We start from the raw sequence: 14,624 nt of genomic DNA, 5'->3' as shown, positions 1-14,624 counted from the left end.
TCACTAATACTTTTTAAATAAAAAAAATCCAGTATTCCCTCCCTCAAAATGTTTTCCTTCTCTGCTGTAAAATATCAATATATTTACAAATACACAACAACATAAATTAAATATATTTATATCGCAGCTAAAAAACTATAATTTCAAATGCAAATTTCATTCTGATCAGGAAACGAACCTGGGACCTCTTGCATGGTAGCCAATGATAATGAGGTAGTACAGTTCTACGGAAAATTGGATATAAAAATCTTTTCTTACACACGGTAAAAATTAAAGCATTTATTTAATTGTATGAGGAAGTTTCTCGAAAATGTATAACAAAACGTTTTAATTCAAATTAACTACTTAAAAACGTCACAGATTCAGGTGAACGCGTGTTTTGTACGGTACGGGGTTTTCTTTTTAAATGCCATGAAAACTCACCGACTTGAAGTCGTGACGTCTGGGCGGATTAATTTCAAAATTACTAAACTTTAAAAAAACATAGCGATGATAATACGATACATATAATTATTATTTTTTAAATTTTGCATAGTTTGATAATCTACGAACAAAAAAAATATTTTTTAAAAAACACTTAGCTCCCTTATTACGTTATGGCCAAGACGTTGAAGCGGAAAATCATGGTGCACCTAATTAAAACACCACACAGCCTAGCGGTATTTATCATACAACTAATTTTAACATTTTTCTTCATTTAATAATCATTTCAATAAATGAAATCTGTAGAGCACATTTTACATTAAAAATGCATAACATGCATAGGATCGGTGTATTTATTGCATGTGAAATTATTAACATAATTCGCAGCAAAAATCCTTGACATTTGCAAATCTTGATAAGCAGATTCTGTGGGTAATTATTACACACACAATGCACATGATGAAAATTGGGTAATAATTACTGGACACAGAGAATACAATATTTTATTCAGGAAGCACGCGCCAGTGGCGTCACGTCACGGCTCGCGGAAGAGCGAACTACTCTCCGCATGTTTTCCTCCTCTTTCGATCTAGAAAATGAATTATTCATGATTTAGATAGAAAAAAACAAGTGAAATATGGCGCATACGTATTTCCAATTAGTGCTGGAACCCAAGTATTCTATAACCATTATTTTTGCATAAAAAAAGTTTTGTGTCATTTTTAGCAATATGCTTTCAAATTTTACGCGTTTAACCGTAAAAACAAATATACTCAAAAATACTCGGACGTAATACCTATACATATTAAAATAATCACAATACTGAAAACTGTATATTGTACTTCCAACTAATTCTATTAAATTATATCTTATGCATTGTACTAAAATTTTATGAAGATCAAATAATTTTTCACATCAGCAACGCTTTTGGATTTATTTATTAGTTTTAGAGGGGGTCATTATTTCAACTTAGAATATCCGCCAGCTAAATAATTTATTCTGCTTTACAAAAACATGAAATTATTAATTTGATAATATTATTGGAGTTTTAAAAAATACACATATTTCATCAAAAATCAAGAATTCTTGAAACTAGTCAAATACAATAATAATATGTTTCTACAAACGAAATTTGAAGAGAAATAAACTGTTAAAATATAATGATTACGATAAAATTATAAACAAACTTATCAATGAAACTTCTTGGTTTAGTTTTACTTTATATTATTTAGACCAACGAGCGCTTTCGCCTATGTAGGAGTCTTCAAGACTGGTGAATTGTTTACAACGTTTACAGTTTTTATACTATTCTCAACATATTTTGGAGATAAGATCAAATAATTATTTTAACAGGGGACAGAAAACATAAATATTTACAACTAGTTTGCTAAACAGTTCATTTTTGGGAGTTTTTGGACCGAAATTGGCATAAAGCTTTTATTATTTAAAAGGTGGGAAAAGAACAGAAATTATTTCTTAATAATAGTGATTTATGTGAAACATAAAATTATAGTATATTAATTGATTTAATGTGTGCAATGATTAAAAAATATAGTATATTAATTGATTTAAAGTACGGTCAAAGTAAAAAACGATAAAACTACTAAATATTACTTGACTACTCTAAATTCAACAACGCCTCATTATATTTTTGTACTGCTGTGTATAACATGTTATCACAAGAGGATAATAACAGCGCCCTTTATTATTGTCTTGTTTTGACATACTGCACGGTATTTTTTTTATCTACGAGCATAATTGATTAAAGGAGAACAAAGACATAATTCAGACAATTCTATTGAAAGTGGTATTAGTCAATTTGAACCTGTGCGTTTTAGTGGTCAATAGTACACGAAAGCTCAACTGGCCACACTTAGATTGTCCCCTTTACTTTACATGAAAGATTTATTTTTTCAGAGTGAATAATTTTTCTCTTTCGACTAGTTTTTACCAAAATATATTACTCATTTAAAATTTTCCCATTTTGGTAGTTTTCGTTTCCAAAATGAACGGCTTAATTATTAATCTACAGTTAGAATAACAATACTTTTTTTTATTAGTCGTGAGTTCGTATTTTGTATCTAATATACACTTCTATCGAAATAATATACTTTTTTTTTTTTAAAAGGAATAACCCGCTAAGCCTCTATTTTGAGGCTTGTCAGCAGGTGGAATAGAGGGTATATGGAAGAAGGTAATTAAAAATACACCACAACACCCAGACCAATTGAGAAAAAAATCTTTCTTGGATTTTTCTCTTGCAACTGGCGGGAATCGAACCCGCGACGCCAGTTTCACAGATAGCCGTCTAACCAACTGCGCCACGGCGCCTCTTATATTGTTTAATGTTGAAAGGCTGTCTTAATATTATCTATTATCTAATACCAAAAAGACTCAGATTGTGTGCAACAAATCCTGACCTGACAATGATCACCCTTGTTATAATGGGCAGAGGATCAAGTAAGTTGGCAGCTTTAAATATTTAGAAGTTCATATAACTAAGGGTAGTGTCATTCACAAAGGGCTAGTAACCCGCCTAAGAATTTATTTTTCAACTTTTTAGACGATGAGTGCCGCCCACATGGAACTTTACTCTTTATTTGCTCAAAACGAAATGCCCATTTTCATATCTTATATACTATCAATACTCCTATATGGGTGCGAATCCTGACACCTCATTAAAACTCAAAACATCAAACTTCTGAGTTTGGATAATTAGTGCTTGAGAAGAATATTAGGTAAAAAGGGTGGTTCTATTTTATGTCCGAGAACACACACAGTAGCCTGTCAGGCTGTGGACCTGGCTTGAACATGTGATGTTGGGGTCGTGTGCGATATCGTATGCCTCCTGGAGTCTTCTGGACATGAGTCCACAAATCCGAATACTCCGCTTAGGAGTGGATGTAGATGTGGAAAAGAAATTGAGTAATTATGGAAAAATAGTTCGTTAAAATGAAAGTACCTACCGTTTTTTATTTAATCGTCTTTCAATTTCAAGTCTTTATGTTTAAACCCTTACATTGCTGGACAGCACTGCCAACTTCAAAATTAGACGTTTGTTTTGCTGTCGCTGTCATATTTGTTATGACGTATGAGATGCAATAATGTGAAAATTTGAAATTATTTGTCCACGTAACTAAAATTTTCATTGTTTATATGCATAATCGATTTAAATCAAAATGTCGTATTCGGATACGGGTAATTTGTCATTAATAAAATATTCTATATTTAATAAAACACTACGTTTTCTTAGCAGTTAGTGGAAATTTTACCGGCAAAATTTAATTCATTCAATATGTTGTATGCACCCCTTGTTTTTTTTTTTGTAATTAACATGTTTGACTGCCGTGCTAGAGATGCTGTGTTTGATTTTCAGCAAGAGTGACACGAAATGTTTGTTTAAAATTGTTTTTTCTCCCTAACATTTCATCTAAACAAAGTAATACAATTATTAAACAACTCTGAAATTTGTGTATAAATGCAGTACCCTATGCATAAATGCTGCAGCATTGGTTGCGGATACGTTATGAATCTTGTTTTTAATCTTTCTATGATAATTAGCTTATCTTGAAATATTTTATTATCATTCAATTTAAATAAATTGACAAATTAGATACAAGTTGATATAAAATATACTTATTTAAGATTCATGTACTGCATTTAATGCTGTTTCAGGTGATATTATAAAAGGAAAAAGTTTACTCTTGCAAGATTCCACTTCGAAACCGGTTAAAACAGATTTTAGAATTTTACTATCAGAAAAATATAGTACATTTGGCAAAGAAATTTACTATACACAACCGCCAGGTAAAATTAACTTAATAATTTAAGGTTATTATTATCAAATAGTATAAAATATTTGATTCAGATTTATTATATGACATGTAAGCTTCAATTTTTAAATGTTTTATGTTTATAATTATGTTGTGATGCTATGCGTAAATTGAGCAAAAATGAGATCTAGTTTTCAGAAGAAATACAAAACAACATTTTTAGTAAAAGCAAATTACAATAGTTGTACAGTAAAACTTCAATTATCCAGATTAATGAGTGCCAGATGTTATCCGGATATGTAGAAATCCGGATAATTGTATTAACCATTCAATTTGGTGGCCTCCGTAGTGAAGTGGTTAACACTTGACTCACACGGAAGGTTCTGGGTTCGATTCCCGGTGAGAACACTAAACTTAAATGTGAATTTTTTCAGCCTGGGTGGACTGTAATTGGAACTCAAGGCAATTGTGATGCAAAAAAATACTAATTGAGGCAATGTTTTGAAATAAAATGTAATACTTACTCAAATATCAGTTTTTTTTTGCTTTTGAAATAATACAGCGAATTGGAATAACAAAAACTTACTTAAACATGTCCAGCAAAGTTAATTGCTTTGACGAAGAAACTTGTTTACGTGTTATTATTTATTTAATGCTTCGCAAGAATACATCATATAATTGAATTAACAATGTATTCCTCACTGAGAAAACCCGTGCCAAGGAAGAAATTTTACAATTTTAGTCTAGTGTGAAATATGTTTATATTTGTACATAATCAATTGTTTTAGAATTTTTATATAGACATACAAAAAATAATTGATTCTAAATACAAACATATTGTTACAAATCTCAACTAAGTGTACGTAGCCGGATTTTAGGAATTATAGGCTGATTATAGTTTCCAGGCTAGTTGCATTTCTCTTTTACATTTCTATCCATTAATATATTTTTTTATTTCCTGATAACAATCCAGATATTTGGCAATTCGGATGACTGGAGTTCGGATAAACAGAGTTTTACTGTACTTCACAACTGTATATACCTATATATCTGTAGCTTGGATTTAGAAGGTCCAATTTCAGATTTCATATTTGTCTTGCCACCATTTTGTAGTCAATGTCAATTAAAAAAATTGTATATTTAACTATTCATACAGACATACATGTTTTGTAATGATTTTTATTAAGATTTGTTATTCAAAGACGTCAAACTATTCATTATAATGCTACAAATTGGCTAAATACTATCCTGTAATATTACAATTACGATCTAAGCCCTTATGGATCCAAGCCACAGATATATTTTTTAAATTGTACGTAAACCTTTGCGGACACGTACGATTTATTAATAATATATGACATATTATGTCACACACTATTTTCTTTTACTTATTAGTTATTAGAAACTGCTTTACTCGGAGGGCTAAAGTTGACTTCTTTTTTTTTCCTCAGGTAAAGCGTTGTAAGTGCCTGATTTTTAAATCTTGTTTTTGAACTTTGTATATGATTACACAATACTATATTTTTTTTAATTAATATAATATATAGATATACATAACAGGACCCCCAAGGTGTACTTTGTTTGGCTTTATTTAAAAATCTAGTTTTGCAGTCTTGACCTGTAATCTGGATACATGTTTAACTGCTTACATAAACAAATAAATAAATACATTCCAACCGATCTTGTATTATGTGAATGCCTATTACTGTTTTTTCTGTGTCTAGAAGCCATTCAGTATTTCATTTTTAAAAAAAACGTCTAATAATTGGTCAGGTCCATTAATATACTATATATTTTTCTAATATTTTTAATATTTTAGATCAAAACGTGCTCTTGGCAGTTACTACGGAGAACTCGTTCGTGGGTAACATCCAACATGGCTTTCGAAAGTTCGTCCAAGAGATATTTTTACCACAAGGCTATCCAAATAGTGTTAGCGCCGACTATACTCAATACCAAATATGGGACACAGCCCAAGCTTTCTGCAGCACAATAACTGGTAAAATAGAAGTTGTATTTCAGTTAATTTATTAACAAATTAGGTATTGATTTATGTTAAAACACTTCCAAACTCCGTGGGACTAAAGTCCTGTGTTAGGTTGGGACAAATAGAATACTAATATAAAAAACATCAATTTTTTAAAATAGACACTATCAGGTTGTAGTTTCGTAGCTAGTGTTGTGGAATTGCAAACTCACGGATCAGTGGTTCGAAGTTCGAACCCCACTCTACCTCAATTTGATTTCCATTTTCTTATCGTTTCAACTCGTTGAAAATGGCCACCAAAATGGAAATATTTAGGTAAATTATAAGAACGCTAATATTTATTTTTCTTTTAAAAAAAAAACTCATAAAATTTACATTATTGATAGTAATTAAGAATCCAAAACTACTTATTATAAGTAAAATAAAAAAAAATATTTTTACCAACAAACATTATTTATGTTTTAATATTAGCTCCGTTTGAAATTGTTAATATCCGTCGTATTCTTCCAGTAGCCTTTAAAATGCATACTCGCATATAGGTCATGCCTTTGTGGGATTTTTTGCTTATGCGATAGTGTGTTTTATATTGGTAAAATTTATTGTAAGAAGCAAAAAAAATGTTAATAAATAAAATATAAAATAAACTAACTAACGTAGTTATGATGCGTAAAAAAAACTCTTCATCCAAGCGATCCATTTTACTAAGGTTAAATTTAGTGTTTCACAAAATTCTTAATGTAACTCATTATTTATAGGAACTCTGGCTACGCATGCTGTTATGAAAGGAGTGGGAGTTGGTGATGTTAATGCTACGCCCTTAGCTGCTACAATAACTTGGGTACTTAAGGAAGGAACTGGCAATGTTGGAAGAATTGCATTTGCTTGGTGGAAAGGGTACTGCAAATTCAATACCCATGCATAATATTTTAAAAAAATATGTTGTCTTCTTTCTTTTAGCATAAAACTGATTGCCTTATCTTCATTTAACACAAGAATCTTAAAAATAATACTAATAGTTTGTAATTTTACCATCGTCCCACCCTTAATCACATCCAATGGGGCGTCATCTGTTTATGTAGGTAAAGGGACCAGTCTTTTGCTTTAGGTGCCAGTCCAGGGATAGTGAAATATTGCAGTGCAATATCAGCTATAAAACAAATGTTTCTCGTTGAATCTACCAGGGATCAAACCCAGGACCTCAACGTGGTAGGTAAATGCGCCAACTACTGCACTATGAGGTGGACTTATCTCCATTCAATTTTCCTTTTCAGGATTTTCCCCTGAAAGTATCCACTGAGTCGAAAACACGTTCGAATTTCTAGTTGTATTTCATACACAAAACTATAGTCATCATCTGCCTGGACAAGGACACTTTATACGTAGCAACAACAAACAAAAAAAATCTAAAATGCTTTCTATTTAATGTAGGATGTGAATGTATTGTTATATTTTTTTCGCTCCATGAGATGAAGATGTTTAAAATTCACATTATTATGTACTGATTTCAGAACTTCGTTAGATGCAGATAGTAAAAAGTGGCGTCTAGCTGCTGACTGCTTAAATGATGCGGCAATTTGTCTAGAATTGGCATTACCTCTGTTCTCCGGATATACAACCTATGTTCTTTGTATTTCCACAGCCATGAAATCAATTGTCGGAGTTGCAGGTAACTTCTTGATTAAAATTTTATTTAATAATCTACACTTTTAAATCTGATATCCTAGTTTTAAAACACATCAGATCAATCTTTAGAGTAAATAATTTTACTGCTGTGGAATTTGTAACCTAAGTGCACCAAGACTAAGTTTTTACAAGAACCAAAAATCATGTTTTTATGATGTTCTGTAAAAAAATTAAAAAATAATTAATTCAGTTTTTTTTCTGTATTGCCGTATGTATAACTGAATATTGCATTTTGATTTCCTAAAATAGTAAAATATTTTTATCTATTGCGATCATAAAAAATGGAAATAGTGCACAAATAGATGAATGGATATTAAACGTAATGATTATAGAAATCTATTTAAATCATAATTGTGAAAATTTACTAAAATGACATGTTAGTACTTTGTGACAGGAGGTTCTAGTTAAGTACATAGAATTTAACGATTTCCTTTTTTAAAAAAGGAATAATTTAAAGGTGGGAAAGAGAAGATATGGAAGAAAGTCACCCAGACCACTTGAAAAAAAATATTACTTAGATTTTTTTCTTCAAGCTTCATAGTTGGCTGTCTAACCAACTGCGATCTAATAAAAAATATGTATTTCTTGTAGGTGGTGCCACAAGAGCCGCCTTGACACAGCATCAGGCTATCAGAGGTAACCTTGCAGATGTAGCAGCCAAAGATGGTTCACAAGAGACCGCTGTAAATCTGATAGCTTCCTTCGCCGCGATTGCGATCATCTCTTTAGTGGGACAGTTCGTAGATACTATTTTCTATATTTATAATATATACACATACATATTGTGATAAATTATTTCAAGGGGCAATCATATTTTCGCAAAGATGAAATAGTTAATTTTTATTTCAGAAAAATATGGCCAGTATTTTTCATCTTCACAGCGTTTCATTTGATTTCCAACTACTGTGGAGTGTCGTCCGTCTGTTTGGATACCTTCAATTCTACCAGATTTCACTATGCCACTTTGATCTTCCTACAATATGAAACTGTTCTTCCCCCAAATATTGTTAATTCTCAAGAACCAGTTTTCTTTTTAAAAAATACAATCTCGGGTGAGTATCAGATTTACTTATTTAGGGTAAAAATACTGTAAAAGAAAGTTTAATAAAATAATGTTAGAGATTCGATTAATCAAAGTTTAAAAATGTGGCTTCAATGTGATAGGCAGTCATTTTTTTGTGTTTATTTATAGATGGGACAAAATAGCTGTATTTTTAATTAACATTTCAAATCATTCTATAAAAAATAGTTTGATATACAGTCAGCGAATGTTCATATTTAGATAAAACAGTGCAAATCACATTCTTTATTAATCAATGGATGTTTAAATGTTGGGCCCGTTTTTATAAATAACAGTTCTGAAAAATATGTTATAATAGAGATTGAATCTTAAATCTCTGATCCAGTCCATATCTCTACCATAGAACCATCATGCAAACTTTAAAATAACTTAAAACTGTTGCTTTAACACCGGAGTTATTAGTTATACATAAAGTAACTTAATTAAAATTTAATCGATCAAGAAGTAACCCGTAATTTTAACATTAGGATCACCGAAATATTAAATATGATGTAATGTATATTTATTTTTGTAGATAGAAGGATATGCGGTTACAAAATAAAAATTGGTGATTCCCTCAAGTCTCTAGTACAATCTGGTAAAGTTACTCTACAAAATATGGAAATTGCTGTTGACACATTCCAAGACAGTGGATATCTGATACTCTTTGACATGCCTAAAAAGGTTATATACATTATTTTAGAAGAAAGATCCACATCGGAAGATATTCTTTGTGGATATTTTAATGCTATCATATTTGGTATCATTATTAGCACAATCAAAAAAGAGTCTTTGGTGAGTTTTTACTGAATATTCTGGCAAATGATTACAAGTTCTTGCTGTCATTTTTCTAAATATTTATAATGAAAATTATAAGAGTGTAACTTCTAATTAATAAACTCGGCAAATGTTGCATACCAGTTAAATATCTAAAAGTTTTATGTAGTGTAAATATAAAAAAATAATATTAAATTAAATACTTTTAAACGTTCTTAGTGAAAGAGAATACAAATAGAATTATGGCGTTTTTGTATGCCTGGTTGGTATTGAGATAAATAAAATCTCGATTTACTCATTGTCCAATATATTTTGTTACTTTCAATTCTGACCAATAGTGATTTTATTTCAGATGCAATTAAGTGACGCTAATGTTACCAGCTCGTCTTCTAATTTGTCATTTCATACGATGCGCTCGAGAGCGCAGGAAATTCATACTGCCGATGCCAAACTCCCGGATAGTCCATCGCTAGAATTGTACAGGGAGGTTCAGAAAATAGCAGCCACACAGTGGGATGTCTTCAGCGAAGGACTTAGAATCGCCGGTAAAATACTTTTTTCACTTTTTAATTTATCTTTTTTTAAATATTTCTGTGGCTAGGATTTAGAAGGGCCAAAGTCAGATTTCATATTTTTCTTTCTACCATTTTTAAGAAAAAAATTGTATATTTAACTATTTTATGCACACGTACATGTGTTGTAATGTTTTTTTTTATATTTGTTATCAAAGACATCAAATAATGCCACAAATTAGCTTAATAAATACTCCCCTGTAATATTACCATTTACGACATTGGCTCTTATAGATCCAAGCCACAGATTTGGCCAAATAGGGTCTGTTCATAAATCGGGAATAACATTAAAAGTATATTTAATATTTAAAATAGATTTTTATGATTCTAATAATATAACTTTAAATGTATTTTTACACTAATAATTTTTGGTTTTAAAAACAAGCACATATAAAACGGCTTGCCTTTGTCGTCATATGTTATCCCTGCCGAGTGTGTTTCTAATAAACACTGCGTACAACTCAAGCATAATATGGCGAAGGTAACATCATATGCATCGTTTGTATCATATGGTGCGAAATGTCTAGTTTTTAGATAATTAAAAATAAGCATATATTATTTTAGATGTTTGTTAAAAATTTACATATTTAAAAAAGAATTTTTTTGCTTATTTCAATTTTTACCTATTTATTTTTGCATATTTTAAAATTGTTTAAATAACATTGCAGGTTGGAACTTAGATAAAAACTTAATTATCTCGCAAGAGTGGAGAGCTAATTGGAAGTATGGTGAAAAGGATGGTCAAAAAAGACTGAATGATTTAATACAATTAGACACAACGTAGTGAGTACACAAAAAACCTCCAGCTTAACTAAGCTATTGATAACTATCAAACTGTAGATTCATGTGTTTCGTTACAAAAGATATTGTCATAAATGTAGGTTTGAAATCAACTGAACTAAGATTGTTTTTTGTGTATCCGTAGATCTGTAGATCTGTAGATCAGTAGATCGTAGACCGACCTCGTGTTGCCCACGTGAAAAAAAAATGTTTTTGTTTTTTTACTTACTAGTGAAAATAAATAATAATGTATATTTTATCTTAGAATTGACGATTTGAAAAAATAAAAATTAATTATAACTGTTAAATCAAACATGCATTGATTATACGTTTGCTAATAAAAAAAATGTATCATACTTTAAACTATTTATTTATGTACATTTTGTAAGCATTCTATTGTTACCACTGTCAGGAAAACATGATAACCGTTAAGGTCAAACCGCACTAGAGCATCACTGCTACGCCGTGCAGCAACATGAAATATCATTTTCACTGTTTTGGATTACACAAACTGGACCAGAGCTGCGCTGTACTGCGGGACACTCCACAGAAAATTTTGCTGTGCAGCACAGCTGACATCCAGCGACTCTCAAGTGCGGTTTGAACTTTACGAAATAGGAAAGATTTATAGTAAAAACATATTTTTGCAACAATAAAAATTTATTTCCATGTACAATTTTCTAGGGATTTGTATTATTAATAAGAATTATTACATAGTGTGTTTATCCTACAGTTCTTCACAAATATTTTTTTCTCAATTCTAATGATTAAAAATTATATAATACATAAGCAATATGTACATACATAATATTGTCCTAAATAACAAATGTATAAGGAATAGATATTGCTAAATATTTCAACAGCACTATGATTAACATTCTACATATTTATGTATATTGTCAACATAAATTTGAAGGACAAACATTTAAAAATGGCATAAAACTTGCGACATTCTTTATCATTTTTTTTTCTTAAATAATTGTAATTTGTCCTTACAGCTTCCAAATTCATAATATAAGCATGTTTTAAGAGTTCCTAGATGAATTAATTATAGTAAACCCAATAATATGGATTCAAAAGGCGTGAAACTTTATCTTAGGACTAAAGTCTTCTTAGCGGTATCCACACATAAAGAAATTATATTATACTTTGTAGCTCAACAAGAAAAGTTTCTTGAATACCTCATTAACATATCAGACTCATTCATTGATGTTACGCATGAAAAATGATTAACAAAATAGTGTAGGAACAGACACCATTTAAATAATATAAACTTAGCTGTTTTTTTATTATAATGAACACTTGAAAATGATGTTGTGAATTGCTGATATCCTAGTAGTAATTGGCAGCTAGGAGGAGGCGAGAGCAGGGCGCTGTGGGCCGGGGGCCTGGGAGAGGTGCTTCACGATGTCCACCCAGTCATACCCACGGGGCTTCTCCCCTCCCTTGCCTCCTTCCGCCCGATCCCAAACTCTTCTCTTTTGAGCCTTCGTCAGTTGCTCCTTCTTGGGACCTTTCTTTATCTCATCCTGAAATATATTGTAAACGCTACAGCTTTTTAACTTACAATTGTAATTAAGGCATTGGTAGATACCAGAATTTCAAACAGCTGTTCACTTTCTTTTAAAATTTCATATTTACAAGGTGATGTTTTTCATTACTCTTCCAAAATAAGAACGTGGAAAAAAATGACAAAAAACATCCTAACCGGTAGAAAATTAAAATGCATAGTCACATTTTGAGCACACAGAACTATTATTTAGTTGCGAGTTCAACTATATTTATTTTTGTATTTTGTGATATTTGTAGAAGTGTTTAGTATCAATGATAATTGGTCACTTAAGTAACTTGCTATAAATAAAATGTGTTTTATGTTCCTTGGTTCGGGATAACCCAGTGATAAATTGTAAAATAAACAAAAATTAAAAAATGAACAAAAAAAATAACGTAAAATGTCAGTTCATTTTATTAATAATATAGGTAATTGCAATATTATAATTTTTTAATGCATTTTTACAGAATACTTTGGTTTACGGAACTATATTCCCTTAAATAAATATTTTGATTCAGAGGAAAAGGGCTCCTATTGTGTAATTCATATAAAATGTGAATGACAATATATTTTCTATTTAACAATTTGTTCACTGTGATTTACCAGCTTCGTGAAAGCCTGGATGTTTTTTGTAAATAAACTATTCAGTACCTGTACATCTAATGAACTTTTTTCAACATCTGCAGTAATTTCCGCAACAGGGTCAGCAGTTTGGGCTTCTAATAGTTCTGCTAATTTTTCTTTTAAACATTCAAATAGTGTGTATGTCATCGCACAACCCAACCACTGGTCCGCTTCCTCCTCAACTGTGGAGATTATTTTATCTTTAACGGATTGTAACCTAAAAGATGAAAGAAGTAGTAAAAAAAATACATGCCTATTATATTAAAATACTACCTTAATATTCAATATTACAATACAACAATAATTATCAGAATGTAATAAATAAATGGAAAGTACATATTTGGTGAAAGTGTATTGTTAGTTCACAGTGAAGAATGCTGACATTGATGAAACTTCAGTCATAAATACCTTGGAAAATACTGAAAACATATATCATTCACCCAATGTGCATTTTTATCCCATAACATAAATTCATGATGATAAAATCAAATTATTTAAATAGGCAATTAGGCTGTTATGTGATATCAGTAACAATTCGTAAAAATATTATTTTTGAAATAATAAATGAAATACATTTTCAAAATTATTATCGATTTGTATTTCGGTCGATATTATCATAATTTGGTAAAAGGCAAAAAAAACTTACTAACGACCATAATACCTTTATGTATTGTACTTTAATTCAATATAATCTTCACATTTGTTTGAAAATGTCCCCAGGATGTCAACGATTGTCGAAATCCAACAAAAATATGTGATAGATTTAAACTAAGTTCATAATTTAATATAGAATACTACAAAATAAACACCGGCTCAATAGCAAATGCATGTATTACTTACAAATTACGGTTATAAAATGTGTCCATATTAATACTTGGCTTCTCTGTAGGATAATTTGGCCCCCACGATATTTCTAATAAAAATGATTTCATATCTTCATTTTCACCATACTGTAAAATAAATACTTGAATGTCAAACCAAATTAATCAGTTTATCTTACAGCATAATCATTATTATAGGGTTAACTTACCTTATACTGAAAAACGGTAGATGATATTTGTTTAAATGCTTCGTCGCCATCGTAAATAGAAGAAAGAACTTCCCTCTCTTCGGCTTGTGACTCTAAATCAGTCATCTCTGCAATAAAAATATATTAAATGCATTAACCGTAAAGCCACTAAAATTACTGGATTTATTCTAAGTATTTCGAAGGCAACTTACCTTTGTTGTACGGTATAATATAATACTAAAGAGTAAAATTGCTAATGTCATTAATTTAAATGTTATTAATACGATTTATTTTGGATACTTTCTCCGAAAAATCCTGTGTCATGTGTTGTAAACGTCAAACCACAGTGCGTCAAACAAGTTAAAGTTAACCATAGATCACAGA

General features: G+C 30.4%; 2 protein-coding genes across 2 annotated transcripts; one reads left to right on the top strand and one right to left on the bottom strand.

Moving 5' to 3' along the window:
- Positions 1-3,498: 3,498 nt before the first annotated feature.
- Positions 3,499-11,409, top strand: LOC148276380 (RUS family member 1). Its single transcript, XM_088234364.1, has 10 exons — positions 3,499-3,621; positions 4,099-4,230; positions 6,016-6,195; positions 6,939-7,077; positions 7,692-7,849; positions 8,458-8,602; positions 8,716-8,918; positions 9,462-9,721; positions 10,056-10,248; positions 10,944-11,409. Exons 1-10 carry the CDS (start codon positions 3,603-3,605, stop codon positions 11,057-11,059), a joined length of 1,545 nt encoding a protein of 514 aa, XP_088090490.1. The 5' UTR covers positions 3,499-3,602; the 3' UTR covers positions 11,060-11,409.
- Positions 11,410-11,696: 287 nt separating this feature from the next.
- On the bottom strand, positions 11,697-14,588 carry LOC148276379 (RWD domain-containing protein 4). The gene is made up of 5 exons (XM_088234366.1): positions 14,453-14,588; positions 14,262-14,368; positions 14,072-14,181; positions 13,259-13,448; positions 11,697-12,584 (listed from the first exon to the last, which is right to left on the bottom strand). The coding sequence occupies exons 2-5, from the start codon at positions 14,364-14,366 to the stop codon at positions 12,405-12,407; spliced, it is 585 nt and encodes a 194-aa protein (XP_088090492.1). The 5' UTR covers positions 14,367-14,368; positions 14,453-14,588; the 3' UTR covers positions 11,697-12,404.
- Between the last annotated feature and the right edge of the window lie 36 nt (positions 14,589-14,624).

The sequence above is a fragment of the Micrasema longulum genome, unplaced genomic scaffold (assembly GCF_059751315.1).
Source record: "Micrasema longulum isolate JH-2025_06_02 unplaced genomic scaffold, ASM5975131v1 h1tg001231l, whole genome shotgun sequence".
NCBI classification, from domain to species: Eukaryota; Metazoa; Arthropoda; class Insecta; order Trichoptera; family Brachycentridae; genus Micrasema; species Micrasema longulum.
This window is presented reverse-complemented; position numbering and strand designations above follow the sequence as displayed.

What these genes read in the sequence shown, in the direction of transcription:
- LOC148276380 (XM_088234364.1), top strand. An exon ending in TTACTATACACAACCGCCAG is followed by an intron (nt 4,231 to 6,015) that starts GTAAAATTAACT and finishes TTAATATTTTAG; the next exon opens with ATCAAAACGTGCTCTTGGCA. An exon ending in ATCATCTCTTTAGTGGGACA is followed by an intron (nt 8,603 to 8,715) that starts GTTCGTAGATAC and finishes TTTTTATTTCAG; the next exon opens with AAAAATATGGCCAGTATTTT.
- LOC148276379 (XM_088234366.1), bottom strand. Translation starts at nt 14,366, where the DNA reads ATGACTGATTTAGAGTCACAAGCCGAAGAGAGGGAAGTTCTTTCTTCT. An exon ending in CTACCGTTTTTCAGTATAAG is followed by an intron (nt 14,182 to 14,261) that starts GTAAGTTAACCC and finishes TTTATTTTACAG; the next exon opens with TATGGTGAAAATGAAGATAT. An exon ending in AAAGTTCATTAGATGTACAG is followed by an intron (nt 12,585 to 13,258) that starts GTACTGAATAGT and finishes AATATATTTCAG; the next exon opens with GATGAGATAAAGAAAGGTCC.